General features: G+C 55.5%; 2 protein-coding genes across 2 annotated transcripts; both read right to left on the bottom strand.

Annotated features, from left to right (window-relative positions):
- Positions 1–469: 469 nt before the first annotated feature.
- AP2X2 (AP2 domain transcription factor AP2X-2) lies at positions 470–8,892 on the bottom strand. Its single transcript, XM_018780086.1, has 2 exons — positions 5,708–8,892; positions 470–5,266 (listed from the first exon to the last, which is right to left on the bottom strand). The coding sequence occupies exons 1-2, from the start codon at positions 7,197–7,199 to the stop codon at positions 2,994–2,996; spliced, it is 3,765 nt and encodes a 1,254-aa protein (XP_018635980.1). The 5' UTR covers positions 7,200–8,892; the 3' UTR covers positions 470–2,993.
- Positions 8,893–9,446: 554 nt separating this feature from the next.
- On the bottom strand, positions 9,447–15,670 carry TGME49_225120 (hypothetical protein). Its single transcript, XM_018780087.1, has 12 exons — positions 15,218–15,670; positions 14,725–14,852; positions 14,362–14,371; positions 14,246–14,252; positions 13,945–13,983; positions 13,263–13,301; positions 12,338–12,391; positions 11,907–12,017; positions 11,687–11,746; positions 11,248–11,295; positions 10,769–10,824; positions 9,447–10,384 (listed from the first exon to the last, which is right to left on the bottom strand). The coding sequence occupies exons 1-12, from the start codon at positions 15,298–15,300 to the stop codon at positions 10,291–10,293; spliced, it is 729 nt and encodes a 242-aa protein (XP_018635981.1). The 5' UTR covers positions 15,301–15,670; the 3' UTR covers positions 9,447–10,290.
- Positions 15,671–15,843: the final 173 nt, after the last annotated feature.

The raw sequence follows: 15,843 nt of genomic DNA, 5'->3' as shown, positions 1-15,843 counted from the left end.
CGAAAGCAGGTGAAGTTGAAGTATCCACTTTTAAACGTCCAAGAGCTGGAAGAGATTCGCTCTAATTATGATCTTCAGGGTGGCAGGCTGCCCAGGCAGAAGGCGCCGCAAGGTTTTCTCGATTCGCGTTCAGACGCGAACTGTTTCGGGGAGCATCCGTGGAAGCGAAGCGCTCACTGAATTTTCGCGTCAAGAAAGAAGATACGCCGGAAAGAAGAGTCTCGCTCTGCAGGTCGCGCAGCTCTCCCTGCATCCGGGGAACTGCTCAAAGCAACGTACATCAAGCGAACGCCGGAACCAGCAGAACTGACGTGAGTCGGTAACAGGGTGAAGCTTTTGCGCACATCTCACTGTCTGACTACAGCGCTCGCGCAGTTTCCTGATTTCTCCCAGTGGCGGTTTCTAGCGTCGATGAACCGTTGCCATCTCACCCCCCGGGTTAGCCTCGGCTCGAGTGCGAGGGATGAAAGTCGTCATTCGCACGGAGGTGCAGGTGCGAAGCAACGCTCGCTTCTTCGGCTTCAGTAGCCTGCAGCAAGGCTTGCTCGACATCTGTGCCTCGCCGAGAGGCAGACATCGCCACGTCGCTCCTTCCGTTCGGATATTTCCAGATGCGTCACTCCTGGACTTCTCCAATTTTCTGCGCGCTCGACAGTGTGCGTCGCTTGTCGGAGAGGCCCGCCGTCCCTGTGGGCCGCCAGGACGACCTCGCAACTCCCGAAACCGTCGGTGTCCACGTGCTTCGCGTGAAGAACTGCCTGACTCGGAGGAGCGCCCGAGACAAGAACGCGCTGAAAGGAGCAGACACTTTCGTTCCAGGCCTGTTCCTCGAACGGCTGTGACAGACACGCAGGTGGTGCGTTCGGCGGAAATCCGGGAAGTGAACTGCTCTGAGGAAAACGTTGCCTGCTGCTCACAAGCGCGTAGACGAGCACTCGCAGCTTTCGACACGTTCTACCTGCACCTCCTTTACTCATTTTAAGACTACCTGTGATGGATCTGTGCGCGACTCTCGGAGAGCTGGCGTCTGTTCTGAACGTGCACTGCAAATCGTTTTTTTTGCCTGGGGGTCGCAGGACCGATTTACAGTCACGTGGAGCCCTTGCCAGCAGAGCCCGATACCTGTTCTCGCGTGTGATACTTTTCTTTTCCGCGCTGCTTCCGAAAAAAAACTCGGAGTCGTCGAGGACTTTGCGGACACCTTGCTCTCCGCAGACACGTATCCACTGTGAGGTTAAATGTAATGTCACCTAGTCTTCTTCTACGTTGTTGTGCTGGTCACATGCGTTTCAACACTGTCCGCACTACGTTGCCAAGTTGAGGCCAAAGATAGGAACACACCACCGGTTCAGTTGATGGAACGCCTTTCGACGCCGTGGAATTCGCTAGAAAAAGACAGTCAGGTACGACATGCTGCGGCGCGCGAACGTGTTGAACTGCTCTCGACGTCATGTTCTTGAGCAACAACTTTCGCCCGATTCTCGAGTTCGGGATGAACTTTTCATTCGGTAGTTTTGCAGGCAACGTGTCTGCGGAAAGGTGTGAGACACCCTCTTTGACCGGCTGAGGTGGATAAAAAGCGAAACACACCCGTGGGCACCTGGTGTCACAGAGTGGAGTCTCGAGTACGCGTAGAGCTGGATCTGCTACGCGAAGATACGATGCATCTGCAGAGATGAGGCCGCGACACATAAACCCGTGGCCGCATGCTCCGGCGATGCCCCGGCAGCGCTGCGATGAAACTCCAAAAAACGGAATCAGCAGAAACATGAACACTTTCCTCCCGCGCCTTCACTTCACGTGCGTCTACCGACCGCCGCACTCTCGACCGCGAAAACGGCAGCGGACGCCTCTGGCAGTTCGTGGCACCCCTCCTGCACTAACTGCTCACCCTCTCCCGAAATCCTGGGTGGTCGAGAAGAGACCAAGTATGCTGGGCTCCTCGATTCCTGCAAAAAAATGCGCATGTGTCTCGCAGGTGTGGAGACCCAAGCGCGAGGCAGGATGCATCTTGAGCGTGAATCGCCCCTCTGGCCGGTGCACACCCAAAGTGCAGCGAACGCCCACAACACATGCAGAACTCGCCTCCCTCACACCCCACCACGCACTACGCACCGAAACTCCCTTCAAGAAATCTGAAAATGGAAGTGGCCGCCAGCACATGTGCTCCGCCCCCTGTTCGCGAAGACGGCGTTGACAGACGTGGAACCGCCCGCGTTCACGCTTCCACACGGAATGTTGTCGGGCAGAAACCCTCGGCCTGCAAAAAAAGGGGAGAACAGCTGTGTCTTTGCTGCAGTTCTCTCCGTTTCTCGTCTGCGAACTCGAGTGAAACGACGGCCAGGACAGGTTAGGTACAGAGACACCTGGCTCGCCAGGTGTCGATGGCTCTGACACGTTCCTCCAAAGAGTCTGCGCGCCCTGGAAGACCCCCGATGCGCAGTCCAATTCATGCTTTCTCGTTCTGCACGATCCCCGCTCTAGGATCGACTTGTCCTTTGTCCGCGAGAAAGCGTGTCTTCTCCTGTCGGCGCCATTTGCGCGCGACTCAGTTTTCTCCGTTCTGCGCTCTCGCCCAACTGAGCTCTACGACATCACATTTGTCTCCTTCCTCGTCTCCTTTCGCTGCGTCTCTCGCTGTCTCCCGCCTGATGCTTGCTCGCCTCCACAGCCCCGAGAAAGTCCCTTTGTGACGATGTGTCACGGATTGCTCCGAGCGAGGGGTCGCCCCTCCCCTGCGAGGGCTGGCCTCTTCAAAGGCGAAGTTCCTCCAGAAACGGAACTGCTCTCTTGCCAGAGAGAAACAGATACCTCAACAGCGCGGGAGCAAAAAAGAACCCGGGCAGTCGCGGGGCGCGGACAACGCGAACGAGTAGAGGAAGCTGTGTCTGGACACCCAACGAGCACACACACACACACACACCCGGCCAGAGGCGCGGACGCACGCACCCACAACGCGCAGAGAAAACATACAAAAGAGCGATGTCCGCCGCCTACGCATTCGGCCGAGGCGACTGACTGCATCCAAAGGAAAAACCCGATGGCCCTGCAGGCGCCCCGGCACCCGCACCCGCGAAGCCAGCCACGGGAGAAAAGAGGGGCAGGTGCGCAGGAAAAACAGGACCCGGGTGCACACCTCCTGGGAAAAGAGCCGGAAAAAGCACGTTCGACCCGACAGGACTGGGCGGCAGGAAGCTGCAGGGAACTGGCGAGGCAAAAGGACATGGCGAATGCGCATGCAAGCACCCCGGCGGCGACCGCCCGACCGGAGACGACAGGCAAACCCCTAGGAGAGACGCAGCCTGGCAGCCGGCCGCAGGGTGCGCACGGTGGACCACGTAGCCCCTTTTGCATGCGTTGTCCGACTTGTCCTCCTCTGCGGATAAGTTGTCGGATCCGGCTGCTTCTCGGGGCCACTGAGGCAGCTTCAGCCTCTCGACGCCATCTTCGCGGTTCTCGGAACACCCCACAGTGTCTCTCCAGTCCTCCTCTGTCTCCTGGCCCGCCTCGCGGTCTGCGGCGGAGGGAGCGACTCGCAGCGGCCCTTCGGGCTCGGAGACAGGCGTCCTCCGCGACGGCTTCTTCCGCCCTCCTGGCCGCAACTCGATTCGCCGGGAGTCCAGACGAGGGCGATAGACTCTCCCTTCTTCACTCTGCTCCGCCTTGATCTCCTCCTCTGTCTCCGCCGGCGCCACGGCCACCTCCTTCTCCTTCTCGACTTCTGTCTCCGTCTCCACCTCAACAGTCTCTACAAGCCGTTCCGCGACTCGTGAGTCTCTTCGCTCGCGTTCGAAAGCTTCCAGTCTCTCTGCGCCTTCCCCGCCGCCATCCCCGTCAACTTGTACATCTTCGCTGGAGTCCTCGGAAGGTGAGCACCTCATCCACGCAGGCCTGTCGCTGGAGGCGGACCGGCCCAAGGGCGCTCGCCCGTGGAGTCCAAGCGCAGCTGGCACTGAGCAGACTTGGTGGGGAAAGTGTGCCGAGGGAGCAGACAAGAAATCTACGCTTTGGAAACTAGGGAGGAAGAAGTAAGGAAACGGCGAGAAGGGCAGCGAAGGGAAGGCATTCGGGACCACGGGGCCGGCGCCGGGGAAGCCTGTGGGCCAAACCTCGAAGGGGAGCTCTGTTCCAGAGGGCCGCCGCTTCGAGTGCGCCGTTCCACTCTTCTCGCCTTCGACTGGCCACCCAGACGAAGCCCCCTGCTCGCACACCCTTTGCTCTCCGCTGCCCGGCTCGGCCTTGCATGCGCGGCATGCAGCGCCAGCGAAGCCGTGGCAGGGAAACGCAAGCGACGCCGAGGAACCGAGCGAGACAGCCTGCGGCGTCCTCGCACGTTCACTGCCTCGAAGGGTACAGACACGACAGCCTTCGCCCCCCTCGACAACAGCGCCCTTGCCTTTCTCTGCAGCCGACAGGGAGGCCCGCCCCTCGAGCAGCCTTTGCCCAGCCGTCTCGTTTCTCTGTGCGTCTTCGCCACGATCTTTGGGGTCTTCACGGCGTCGCCGCTTCACGTCTTCGCGCGCGAGTCTGCTGCTTTCGTGCCTTGGTGGAAAGGGCGTAAATGTGATCCATCCATAAGGCGTGACGCAAGTGGTTGGCACCGCCTCGTCTGCCTGCCCAAAGGTTTGAGAGGCTTCGCTCTTCTCCGCGGCGACATTCTGCGGCCGTTCCGGCGAGACTGACCTCCCGCGCGACCCGCCCACCGGCTGCCCCACCGCCGCGCAGGCAGATGAGGTGTACGAACACCAGAGTGGCGGCGCGGGCGTACAGGGCCCCGTGGGGCTCGAGAAGGGCGCGAAGCCGCAGAACGGCGGCGTGGAAAACGGATACGGTGACAGAGAACGCGAAGCTACGGCTGACGGCGCCTGTCCGTAAGGACAAAAAACCCAAGAGGGGGAAGCAGAGCCATAGGCGTGAGCCACGGCGACGGGCGTGACGCCTCCGGGGGAGACGTCGACGGCCGCCGAGCCGCTCGACGCAGGACCCTGGGCCTCCGCCCCCGACCCAAGCGAGCCAGACGCGCCGGAGGACAACGCGCACACACCTGCGAGCTTTCCAGAAGAGCTGAACGACGGAGCGTCTCCGTCTTGGCATGTGATTGGCGCCTTCTCGCTTGATGGCGAAGAGGCCGTCGTGGCCCCCGAGGTTGCCGACGCGCTCGACTGCGCCTGCTGCTCCATCTCCAGTCGCGCCGCAACGGCCTTCTCCCGGGCGAGCTCGTGTCCGTACACCTTGGTGGAGAAGTACTTCTTCAGAACGCGCCCTCCTGAAGAAAAGGACAGAACAGGAGGCAAAGACATCCACGCCGGTGCCACCCTGGCTCTTTTTTTGCAAAGAAGATATGCCTTTCGAAGAAACGAAAAAGAGACAAACACCGCAGAGAGACGCTGACTCTGGCCGAGTACAGAAAGGAGGCGGAGAGGAAGAAAGAAACGGCCAGGGAAACATTGTCTCGCATTTGTCAAGCCAGTCGAGTTCGATGCTTTGCCGTACCCCAGAGAGGGGTTTCAAAAATCGCTTGTCTTCGACGTCGCTTCCGTCGCTTCCGCGGAGTGCCACTCGAGATCCACGTTGTCCCTTCACATAAAGACTGCACGATGAAACGTCTTTTTCTGTTCTTTTGGAAAACTCCATGGCACCGACCCACCGACAGTGCTGACCACGCAAGACTGTGTAGCCGATGGCTGTCTCGGCTCGCACCTCTTACCTTGTGTGTACCGGGCGACCCATGAGCGGTCGTAGCGGCTGTAATGAACGCCGAGGCGTTTCTCTGCAGTTCCAACAACGCCTGCGTCATCTTTTCCGTTTTCGCCAGGTCGCCTCCGCTCGCGTGTCTCCGCATCCTCGGCTGCCTCCTCGCCGCCCTTCGCCTTTGGTCTGTCAGCCTCGACGGTCCCCGCCTCGTCGCCCTCGGCCCCTCGCGGCCACCCCATATGTGTGCCCTTGGCGCGAGCGCGCGTTCTGTCACCGCGGGAGCTTCGAGTGGCTGGGAGCTCGCGCTCCGGAGACACTGGAGACACTTGGTGCCCCGCAGCGCCCGGCAGCTTACCAGACGGCGTCGCCTCGTCCTCGGCGAGCGAGGAGGTTGGGCGCGTCTGAGTACGATTTGGAGACAGACAGTCCTCGCCACCCCTCGGCTCTTTGCTTCTCCCGGCCACAGCCGCGAGGTGGGCCGCGAGATCTGCTGTGTCTTCGCCGTCGCGCTCCCGCTTCAAGTAGAGGAGGCCCAGACTGAGCATCGTCTGTAGTTCTTCGCGGAGAGCATTCTGGGCAGAGTCGGTGCCTGAGCTCACCGAATCGCAGTCGTCCGGTCGGGAGGGCGAGAGGCCTCGGTCCTCTCCAGAGGGGCTTCGCAAGAAGCCGTCGAAGCTCGCCTGGCCGGCAGGGGGCGAGCCCACAGGTGAGGGAACTCGCGACCGCGAGGCGGGCGTCATCGAGCAGGCTGAGCCGAAGTTTGGAGCTCCAGTCGCGCGGGCACCGGCGCCTGGCACTGGAGTCGTGGAGACACTCCACCCCTCAGGAGATGCGGCGACACTCGACCCGACCGTTGTGGAGGCCAGGCCGCAGTCTGGAGAGAAGGACCTGAATGGCTTCGAACCTCCCGTAGTGCCCCCGCCGTTCGCCTCGAGGCTGGTACAACTCGATCTGTATGCAGACCTCCTCCGAAAGCCGTGTGTGCTGCCTTGTGTGTGAGTGGCAGCATTCGCGACTACCCCAGACACTCCCTTCGAATGCACCGGTCTCGCCGCAACGCTCTCGTCTCCTTCCGGCTCTGGCCCACCGAGAAGGAAGGCTTCGAGCGATTCAGAGAACTCTGCCGCTTCACAGGGCGCGCGTCTCTCCTCGTTGTCGGCCCTGCGTCGCCTCTTGCTTCGCCTTCCCTTGTCGTCGCTCTGTGCCCTCCCCCCGAGTTCACCCTCTGCCAGCTCCTGCCGACTGTCACCCCGGTTGAGTCTCTCGTCTTCGCTCCTCCCCACGACCCCTCGCGCTCCTACGTCCTCCCCTGCGTCGCATGTGGCGCCTCCAGCCTCTTCAGGCTTTCTCGCTGTGCTGGGACTGCCGAGAGGTGCACTCGCCTCCCCCTTCCCCGGGTGTCTTCCCTGAGCCGCGAAGCCCTTTCGCACGACTTGAAGCTCTCCCTGTCTCTCCGTCTCGCTCTCCCCCGGAGACGTGGGGCATCTACTGAGGCTGGCCTCCATGTTGACTCCTCCGCAGGGCGCTTTCAGAGCGAGAAAAGAAACGAGGGCTGCCGAGAGATCTGCGCTTTCCTGCGGCTTATTTGTCGGAGTCCAAGGAGGAGCAAAGACGATGGACACATGCAGGTTTCACAGACCGGGACACCGCCGGGAGACGGCCTCCGTTTGAGCGCTGCGTGGACTGGGAGCACCCCAACCGGCCAGGGACTGCGCTCCAAAGTGCGTGCGGCTTCGTTGGAAAACAGAAATGGGAGATGAGCCTGTCTCCGACACTGGCCCTTTAAGGTCCGTGAGGAGACACTGCCCCTGGGTCCACTCACCAAGACCACACAGACTTGAAAAGGGATCCACAGCTCCTGCATGCGGATCGGTCGGCGTTTCTTCTTTGGAAGTGGCGCACACTCTCTCGTCGGTGGAAGTGTCTCTCAGGCCGCGTTTTTGGCGCACTCCACCACGTTTTGTCACTCTGAGAAACGGAGGAAGAGATGAGAATCGGAGGGCGAAGACGCGCGGACGGCGCTTACCTACGTCTCCCGGGAAATGAATTTCCTCTCGGCTCATGTCGCTCCTTCCAGAGTGTGTAAGGTGAAAGAGAGTCAAGAGATTTGTGTCAGGGCGGAGAAGCCCGAGGAGACAGAGGGGAACGCAGAGAGTCTCTCGCGTACACACGGGGAGGCAACGCAACTCTGCGTACACATACGGTGTGTCCTGCAGTTTCTCCAGAACGCGCATGCACAAAAATACACACAGTGTGCGGCGACCGACAAGGGGACGGAGCAGGCAGTCGCTCGAAGACCTTGAAAAAAAAAGTTTGGAAATAAAAGCGTGCGAAGCTCGCGCTGCCGGGCATACCTTAGACTCTACTTTTGTGCCTCGTGTTCTTCGTCCGCGGCGAGCGCGCCTGGAGGCGCCGGCCCTCTCCTGAGAAAGGGATTTGCTCGGCTCCCTGTGCGCAAAGCGGAAAACGCGAACAGATTCCGTGTCTCGAAGAAGAATTCGAAACAAAGAACTGCTGGGAAGTTGTCGAAGTCAAAGGTTTCGGCGTTCTGCCGACCGCCACCGCGCGCTCCAGTGGACTCCGTTCGTGGTGCGTACCCACACCCTTGTGGCGTGGCAGCTGCTGACCAGGCACCGCCTGCTCAACGGAGCTTTCCACAGCTTCTCCCTCCGCCTTCGCCTTTTTCCCGGTCAGACGTCACGCAGGGAAGCGGCGATCTCACGGAGAAACGGAGAAAGAACCGGGGAAATCCCGCGAAAACGCGCCAGCCATCACCGAGATCTCTGAACTCTGAGGAGGGCACCACACCCCTGTCACCCGGTGGACGACTGGCTCTGCGACGAAGACCCTCTCCCAACCGGTGGTCGGGCGTGGCGTCGGAACAAGCAAGCGGGGCACGCAGGAAAGGTGAGAAAGGGAGCTTGTGCGGGAACGGAACAACTGGGTCAGTGTCACCGCGGTTCGCCCGTGCGCATGCCGAGTCAGGTGGCCTCTCGAGTGTACGTACCCTTGCCACACGCGATAGCTGCGGGAATGAAGGTCTGTCAGTTTCCTTCCCGACATCATCTCGTAGTATAAACAGGCGCCGAATGCCACCGCAGGAAAGTGGACTCTGGCAGACGATCCTCGTTATTTTCCCGCCACTCGTGTATCCTTATCCACACACACAACCCGTTACCTGTGGGATCAAACACGCCGTCTAGTCTTGAAAGTGTGCAGATGGAAAAAAGTGCAATTCTTCTTCTATGTCCACATATTTGGGATGTATAGACTGAATAGCGCCCAGTTCAGAACCCTTTGCGACAACCCCGGGTCGGTCGTAAGTTCTCGTGTTCTAACAGCGCGATCTGGCCACTGGTTGCTGTCTCTCTTGTTCGAATCGGCTGCGCAAGCTTCAGCGCTTCGCGCACGTCTCCATTCGTCCTCCTCGTTTGACGACCGTTTCTTGTCAGTCCGTAGCTCTTGCTTGACCAATCTAGCTGCGATGATCATGCATCTATACGGCGTTTCATATTGTCCAAGCGACAGCAAGGGGTACCGTACGGGGCAACGCAAACCTGCTGGTGCCGAATCCTATCTTCCTGCTCTAAGCAGCGTGGGAACGTCCTCGTGCAAACGCATGTGGTTCTGTTCGGGAAAGGTGTCTTCATTTGCATAAAGAAGGGCACAGCCGGCTTCGAAAGCGCATACGGGAAGCTGTTGAGCCGTACATGGAACACCAGGTTTCCTGCAAAAAACCCCGATCGCTGGGTGTGCATATATCAAGTTTCTTGAACGCTGCCGTTTTTCTGTTGCTGTGTCCAAAAACACAGAACCGCCAAGATGAACAAAACTAAATTAAACTTTTTACATAGAGCGCAACGACACCGTCATACGTTTTGAAAACACCGGACCCCCCATAGGAAACTTGGGTGGGCATGCTCTTTCCTTCCACGCGATGCCATACACTGGAGCGCTGACGGGTGATGCGCTCGCAACACACATACACAGATATTGCTCAGCGACAAATATGGCTGGTGAAAATTATGTACAACCGGGACGTTGATTTTTTTTACCTGGACGAAAGAGACAAGCACTCAAGGTGTACTCAGTCCCTTCTCGACGACCTCCGGCCATCTTCATTCTCGTATTCTTATTTGTGAATAATCTCTCCTGGCGCCTGCCAGTCCCTCCTCCTCCTGTACGCTCGAGACGATCCCAGAAAAATACCTTAACCGCACATACAGCTCTAGTACATAATTTCAAGTTCGTCGCTGCCTCGCTATCTTCACCGGAAACGTCTTTGCCGTAGAGCCCCCCCCGTCTTGTTGCCACAAGCATTCTCAGTTTTGGTAGAGCCGCAGTATACCTGAATCCCTAGGCAAGCCTGTTCGGTCATCCATAAGAATTCCCAAGATGCACTTCGAGTTCAGCCCCTGAACAACCAACCAGCAGGCGCGACATCTCATAAATTTCTGGAGCAAAAATCTGAAGCACGGGGATCCCTTTCACTCGGAAGGCAGTAGAGGCTCGGCCATGGTAGAGTCGTTCCATACTCAAGAATATGTACAAGCGAGAGGCTCGATACTGCCACCTGACCAAGCAAAACATTTGAGACTACCACGTGACAGGCGAGAACTTTAACGGTGGACCAATCACATTGTACAACGAAGATGACCAGTTTAACCCTCGCTCTCCTACATTCTGATTTCTGATAAAGCAAACGACGCTGTACAGAAACTCTACATCAGATCCAGCAATCGGGCGGCACATCTCACCCGCACAGAACGCCAGTTTCTCTTCATATCGCAACATGCAAGAACATGACACTTGAAGTGAAGCGCTGGGAAATGCTCCCAGTTATTTTTCGCTAAGACGCAGTTTCCAACATAGCATGCACACGTGCAGAAAAAACGTCTCCCAACCAATACGCATCGTCGGCCAGAACTTTCACAGAGGGTCGTAACCCGCGATCCGTTCAAAGCACGAGTTGACCTCACAACACAGCCAACATATCTTCCAGCTACGAAGCCACGATGTTGAAGTGGAAAAGCATGAGAAAGGCGACACCGTCAGATTCAGCCGTTGGGCCTACCTCTCGCCAAACTCTCTATCCTGCCTAACTGGGATCCTCTCTCTTGCATCGATCCACTGTTAGAGTATAACGCAGAAAAGCAAACATGAGCATTGGCATCATCTGATGTGGATTTCTCCATGCCGATATTCCAGGATGTGGGGCTTTAACGAAAGACTGAATGTTATCTTAGTGACGAACAAACTCACGGAAGAATGTATAATACTCTGTCCTTCCCTAACAGGTTAACAATGCAGGGCCCACACCAGTGCCGTTATCGATAGTTCTATACAAGTAATTCCGTGTTCAGCAGGCTTTTCTAGACACCATAGAGCGAACTCCCGGCGCCGCGGTTCACCGAGGAAAGTAGAAAATCCTGAGAAGAAAAGATTTTCGTCTGTACGCATCACCGCCTGCGACTTCAGCCAAGGATGTGATAAGTTGAGTACTACTCAGGCTGATAGACAAACGAAAGGTATACGTTCTACGAAGAAGCCTACTCTATTGACGGTGTTCACAGCGTCGAATACCCGCTGAGGCACGTATCTCTGCAAACACAAAAATAGCGCGCAAACTTTGAACACGACTGTGGCTCCACGCGAGCCAAACTGTGTTAACAACAGCGTGCTCTAACAACTCCATAAAAGCCGCTCCCTTCTGATAGCCAGCAGCATTTACCACCAACCTAGTCGTTATCGAAAACCACTTATGGCACCCACCAGTTGGATACGCGGAACGCAACTCCGGTCTCGGTGCAAAGAGAAAAAAGAGAAACTCCGAGGGCAACAATTGTTTCGGAAGTCCACAGTCCTACATGGTCTGCTGCCTGTATGAAAGCAACGATGTTCCCTCCCCCACCATTCTCTTGAACGACGCCCATCTTTACTAAGTGATGCACAGCCGTAAGCACTTGTCGTGGTGGACCGTCATGCAGCTTACTAGCATCCAGCTAAAGTCAGGCAAGGGAACCACGGGAATGGGCTCATTTTGTTCCTCTTCCTGAGCACGCACACACGATTGCAAGCCATTAACAACATGACAACGATAGCAAAGTGACGAAACCGGCATACGCGAGAGAAAATTCCTTTGGTAACCTCGAGTGTCGCACCTACAGACTGTCTTCTACGCAGTTATAGAACTACACAATCAAGAAGCTTACCGGAAGCCACCAAGCAGGGGCCGCGGAAGACGCTGACACGAAATTTCCTTCATATGCCTCTTCATTAACACGTCGTAGAGAAGAGGACGGTAACTGGGAGTCCATTGTCTCCTGTACACAGGCAAAAAACTTCACACAACTATCAGAACGAGTCTTGAAGACAGCCCCAACTTGGGTGCTCCATACAGATAGTGGCAGAATTTGCTCACCAGACCGGAAGTCACGTAGAAAAAAAGACAGAAAAATCATTTCTAGTAATCTGCATTGTATACCACCTTCAGGTGATGAGACATTTCGAAGGCAGCATTCAGTGAGGTCCTGTGGCAAGTTGATTTGAACATGTTGCTTCTTTGAGCAATTCTGTCAACCCTGGACGCACCAAGAGGGCCCCAGGTGTGGCCGTCGCATCATCGACCCCAAAGTATCCTTACCCGTATGAGAGGGTCACTAAAAAATGCTGCATCGGCTTCGGCCTGACTCCGAAACTGGAGCAAAACGCACGATCACAAAACAAGAGGCTGACCGGAATCGAAAATGAGCTTCCTTCCAAAAAGATAAACCTATGCTTTGAAACGGAACAAGGCCTCCAACGTAATGCACATCTCAGAGGCACGGCAGATCATCCACTCTCTACCTCCACGATCCATACACGGACTGCTGTTTTCCTTCATCGTGAAACGATCGCATAGAAGTTCCCTAAACTATTGCCAGAACAGCCTGTTGACTGCGTCCTCATTCACATACACCCGCGGCGTCGAGCACCACAGTCAATGAGATGAAGCAGACACAAACACTACGAAGATGGTTCGAAGCTCTTTCCTCCAATTGATGGCTCTGTGTTGACGAAACCTTTATCGAAACAAATGACAACTCCCGAACGCGCTTGTTGGGAATCTCAACGACCTACCATCACCATCACGTTGCAAACGAAGGTGAAAACTTATGTAATACCCGAGTAGCGACACCAAATGCATATCTGTCTACTTCACTTCCATTGAACGATCACGACGAGCAACTACTCAGGCCCCCTGGTTTGCTACGTAGAACGGCAGTACGTAACACACACAATAACTGTGCAACGCAACAAAACGACTCTCTCGCTCTCTGGCTGCCTAATCAGTAGCATAACGGGCTCCGACCAAATGCTCCGATGGCAATTTGTGAAGTCTCGACAGTGCACCAGAACAGCACTGTCAAAAGGCGTAGTAGTGATAACTGTAAGTTGGATATAGGATGGATGTTTAGATATGCTGTTTTCAGTGTGGGTCCAGGAATGGATCAGCTACTGTCATTTCATATCGCTGCTTCAGTTTCCATCAGATACTTCATAATGCGATACTGTTTCGTTCTACTAACCGAAGGTGGGGGGGAACCGGCTTGGCCAGGTGGTCGATTCTGAGCACACGGAAGTGGTAGGTCGAACAAACGTATCAAGCGCATTCTCTCTGTGCCGTTCGCTTCAGTAGATGCGTTTCCATGTGTATCTAAGTTACCTCCTATCCTCTCATTCTGACACAAACGGTGGCAGCAGAGGCGCAGCGTTGCTGTTTCCGCTGTTATTGACCTCTGGAGGCGCACGACGCAACCAGTGCCGGATACTTGCATGCTGTTGGTAAGACCCTCATGATCACTTGAACATGAATTACTATCACATGCACTTCTGCCGAAATTACCTACAATGAACGACCACGAAGAAACAAGTATTCCGCCCCATTAGATTGCTACGTAGGGCGGCAGTACGTAATCCACAAATGAACTGCGAACCGCAACAAAACTACTCTGTCGCTGTCTGGCTGTCTAATCAGTAGCGAACGGGCTCCGACCAAGAGCTCGCCGGGTCATTTATGATGCATCGACAACATAGCAAGAGATTGCTATCAGAGGAAGGAATGCTGTGAAATATGCACTGAATGTATGCCGGATGTTTAAATACACCGTCCCCAACGCGCTGACGCGAACTGCTCTGCTACTGGCATTTCACAGAGGTGCATCATATTCCACATGACTCTGAACATTGCGAGTCTCTGGTTATACTTACCCCGTATGGGTCGGTACCAATTACGCCTCCTGGGGTTTCCTAAAAATACAGAAGGGTCTGCCTGGAACGCATCCTCTGCATGACGTTCACTCTCGTCAAATCGTTTCCGTCTGCAAACGGGTTACTTCCTATCCTCCCATTCTGAGGAAAACGCTAGGAGCAGAGACGCAGCGTTGCTGTTTCCGCCGCAATCAAATTATAGAGCCGCACGAAGCAACTAGTGTCGGATAGTCGCATGCTACAGGTAACACTGTCATGACCATTCAACCTTGCTTGAGAACCCGCCTTACGAGACGCTTACGGACTGTCTGCTGGTACCAAACGACAAAACAAGACAGAAACATCTTTTTGATGAACCGACACACACCGTCTGTGCTCAAAACCCTTCGCCTCTATGCGCATGGTGGTGAGACTTACTGTCTTCTGTCTGAAGTGTAGAAGCGAAGCCGAAATCCAAGATAACGTGTTCCATACAAAAAATCCCGTTTTGGTCTCAAAGAAAACTGCCGTGCGACAGCAGACGTAGTGCTGTCCTGGCAACAGCGTACACGACTAGCACTGGCCAATCGGTGATGATCTCTCAACGTACTCATCACAAATCCACGCAACGCAGATACTGTGAGCGATTAAAGGAGAGCAGTACTCAGTGAACAGCGGAAGAGAATTGCCACCGTTACCCTCCACTAACACCACAACAGCATGCCGGCGGTTGCCCCGAGAAATCCGACTGAATTCACCTCTCGGTGCGTCAAGTCGCTGAAGCGTTATTCTTCTTCTTACATATCTGTGCCGCACTGTGGCCAAGTTTCGCTGCTATCCCGAGGGCAGCGGCTCCCAGAATAGCCACGGTCCCCACTTTGAGAGCCTTTCCCCACGGGCCTGTCCTTGTTTTCGAAACCGAAAACGTCCTGCAGTTCCAGAAACAAACTGGTGGAAGAATGCAATTGATCTGCCTCAGCTGATTTATCATGACCCACATCAGCGGGGCGTCTAAACAACAAAATTCGACATCCTTTCAGCGGCGTGCTATCTGGCCACAGTAAATGCTGCACAACACGTCTCACCAGGATCAACGGAAACGGCAGCTGAGACTGGACTGACCCCGTGACATGCTGGATATCGTCGCCTAACTGTCTGTGACCATCGTATCGGATACGGAAGTCAACGTTCCAGTTATGTCATCCTAGTGGTTCAGTTCGGCAGCACTATAAAGTACCGGCCGCTCTGTACACCTCAGAGGCTGGACCCCACTCCACTTGACTGTGATACTTACCTTCCCCACGTCCTCTTCCGAGGGCGTCTCTGAAGAAAATCGTCTTCAGATAAATCATCATGTAGCGCGCTTCTGCTTGCCATCTTTCAGATTCAGATTTATAGCGTTTCAGCTGCTGTAGATCGCTTAGAATGCAATTGACTTTCCTGCCCACTCTACCCACATAAGTCCGGAACAACCCTGATGCAGGGCCTCGATTTCAGGCGCTAGAATAAGTCTGCTCATTCACTTTGCGGCAAAAATATCCCAAACCGCATTAAAATGAAAACGCTCTGCGCGGGGGCACGGAAGGCGGTTCGGCAGACCGTGTGACGCCATCAAGGCACGACAAAGCAATGACCTCGCAATTGATTCTATCAATAAAAAGAAAAATTCTCGTCCTTACAAAACGCTGAAATTGCAAAAACATCGACTAAATGAAAGAAATACTACCGGAGGCTGCGACATATTCTGGTGGGTCACACTGGCCTTAGCCGGAATGCCTTCTGTCATTTCCGTCCGCGCGTCTCGATCGTCATTCTGATGATGGACGACTGTCCACTGCTGGTGAGCAACACCTGTACGCCTGAATTCAGCTTTTCTTCAGCGGAGGCACACACGACTCCGCGTTTTACACTGACAAAAAA

Source organism: Toxoplasma gondii, chromosome X (assembly GCF_000006565.2).
Source record: "Toxoplasma gondii ME49 chromosome X, whole genome shotgun sequence".
NCBI classification, from domain to species: domain Eukaryota; phylum Apicomplexa; class Conoidasida; order Eucoccidiorida; family Sarcocystidae; genus Toxoplasma; species Toxoplasma gondii.
This window is presented reverse-complemented; position numbering and strand designations above follow the sequence as displayed.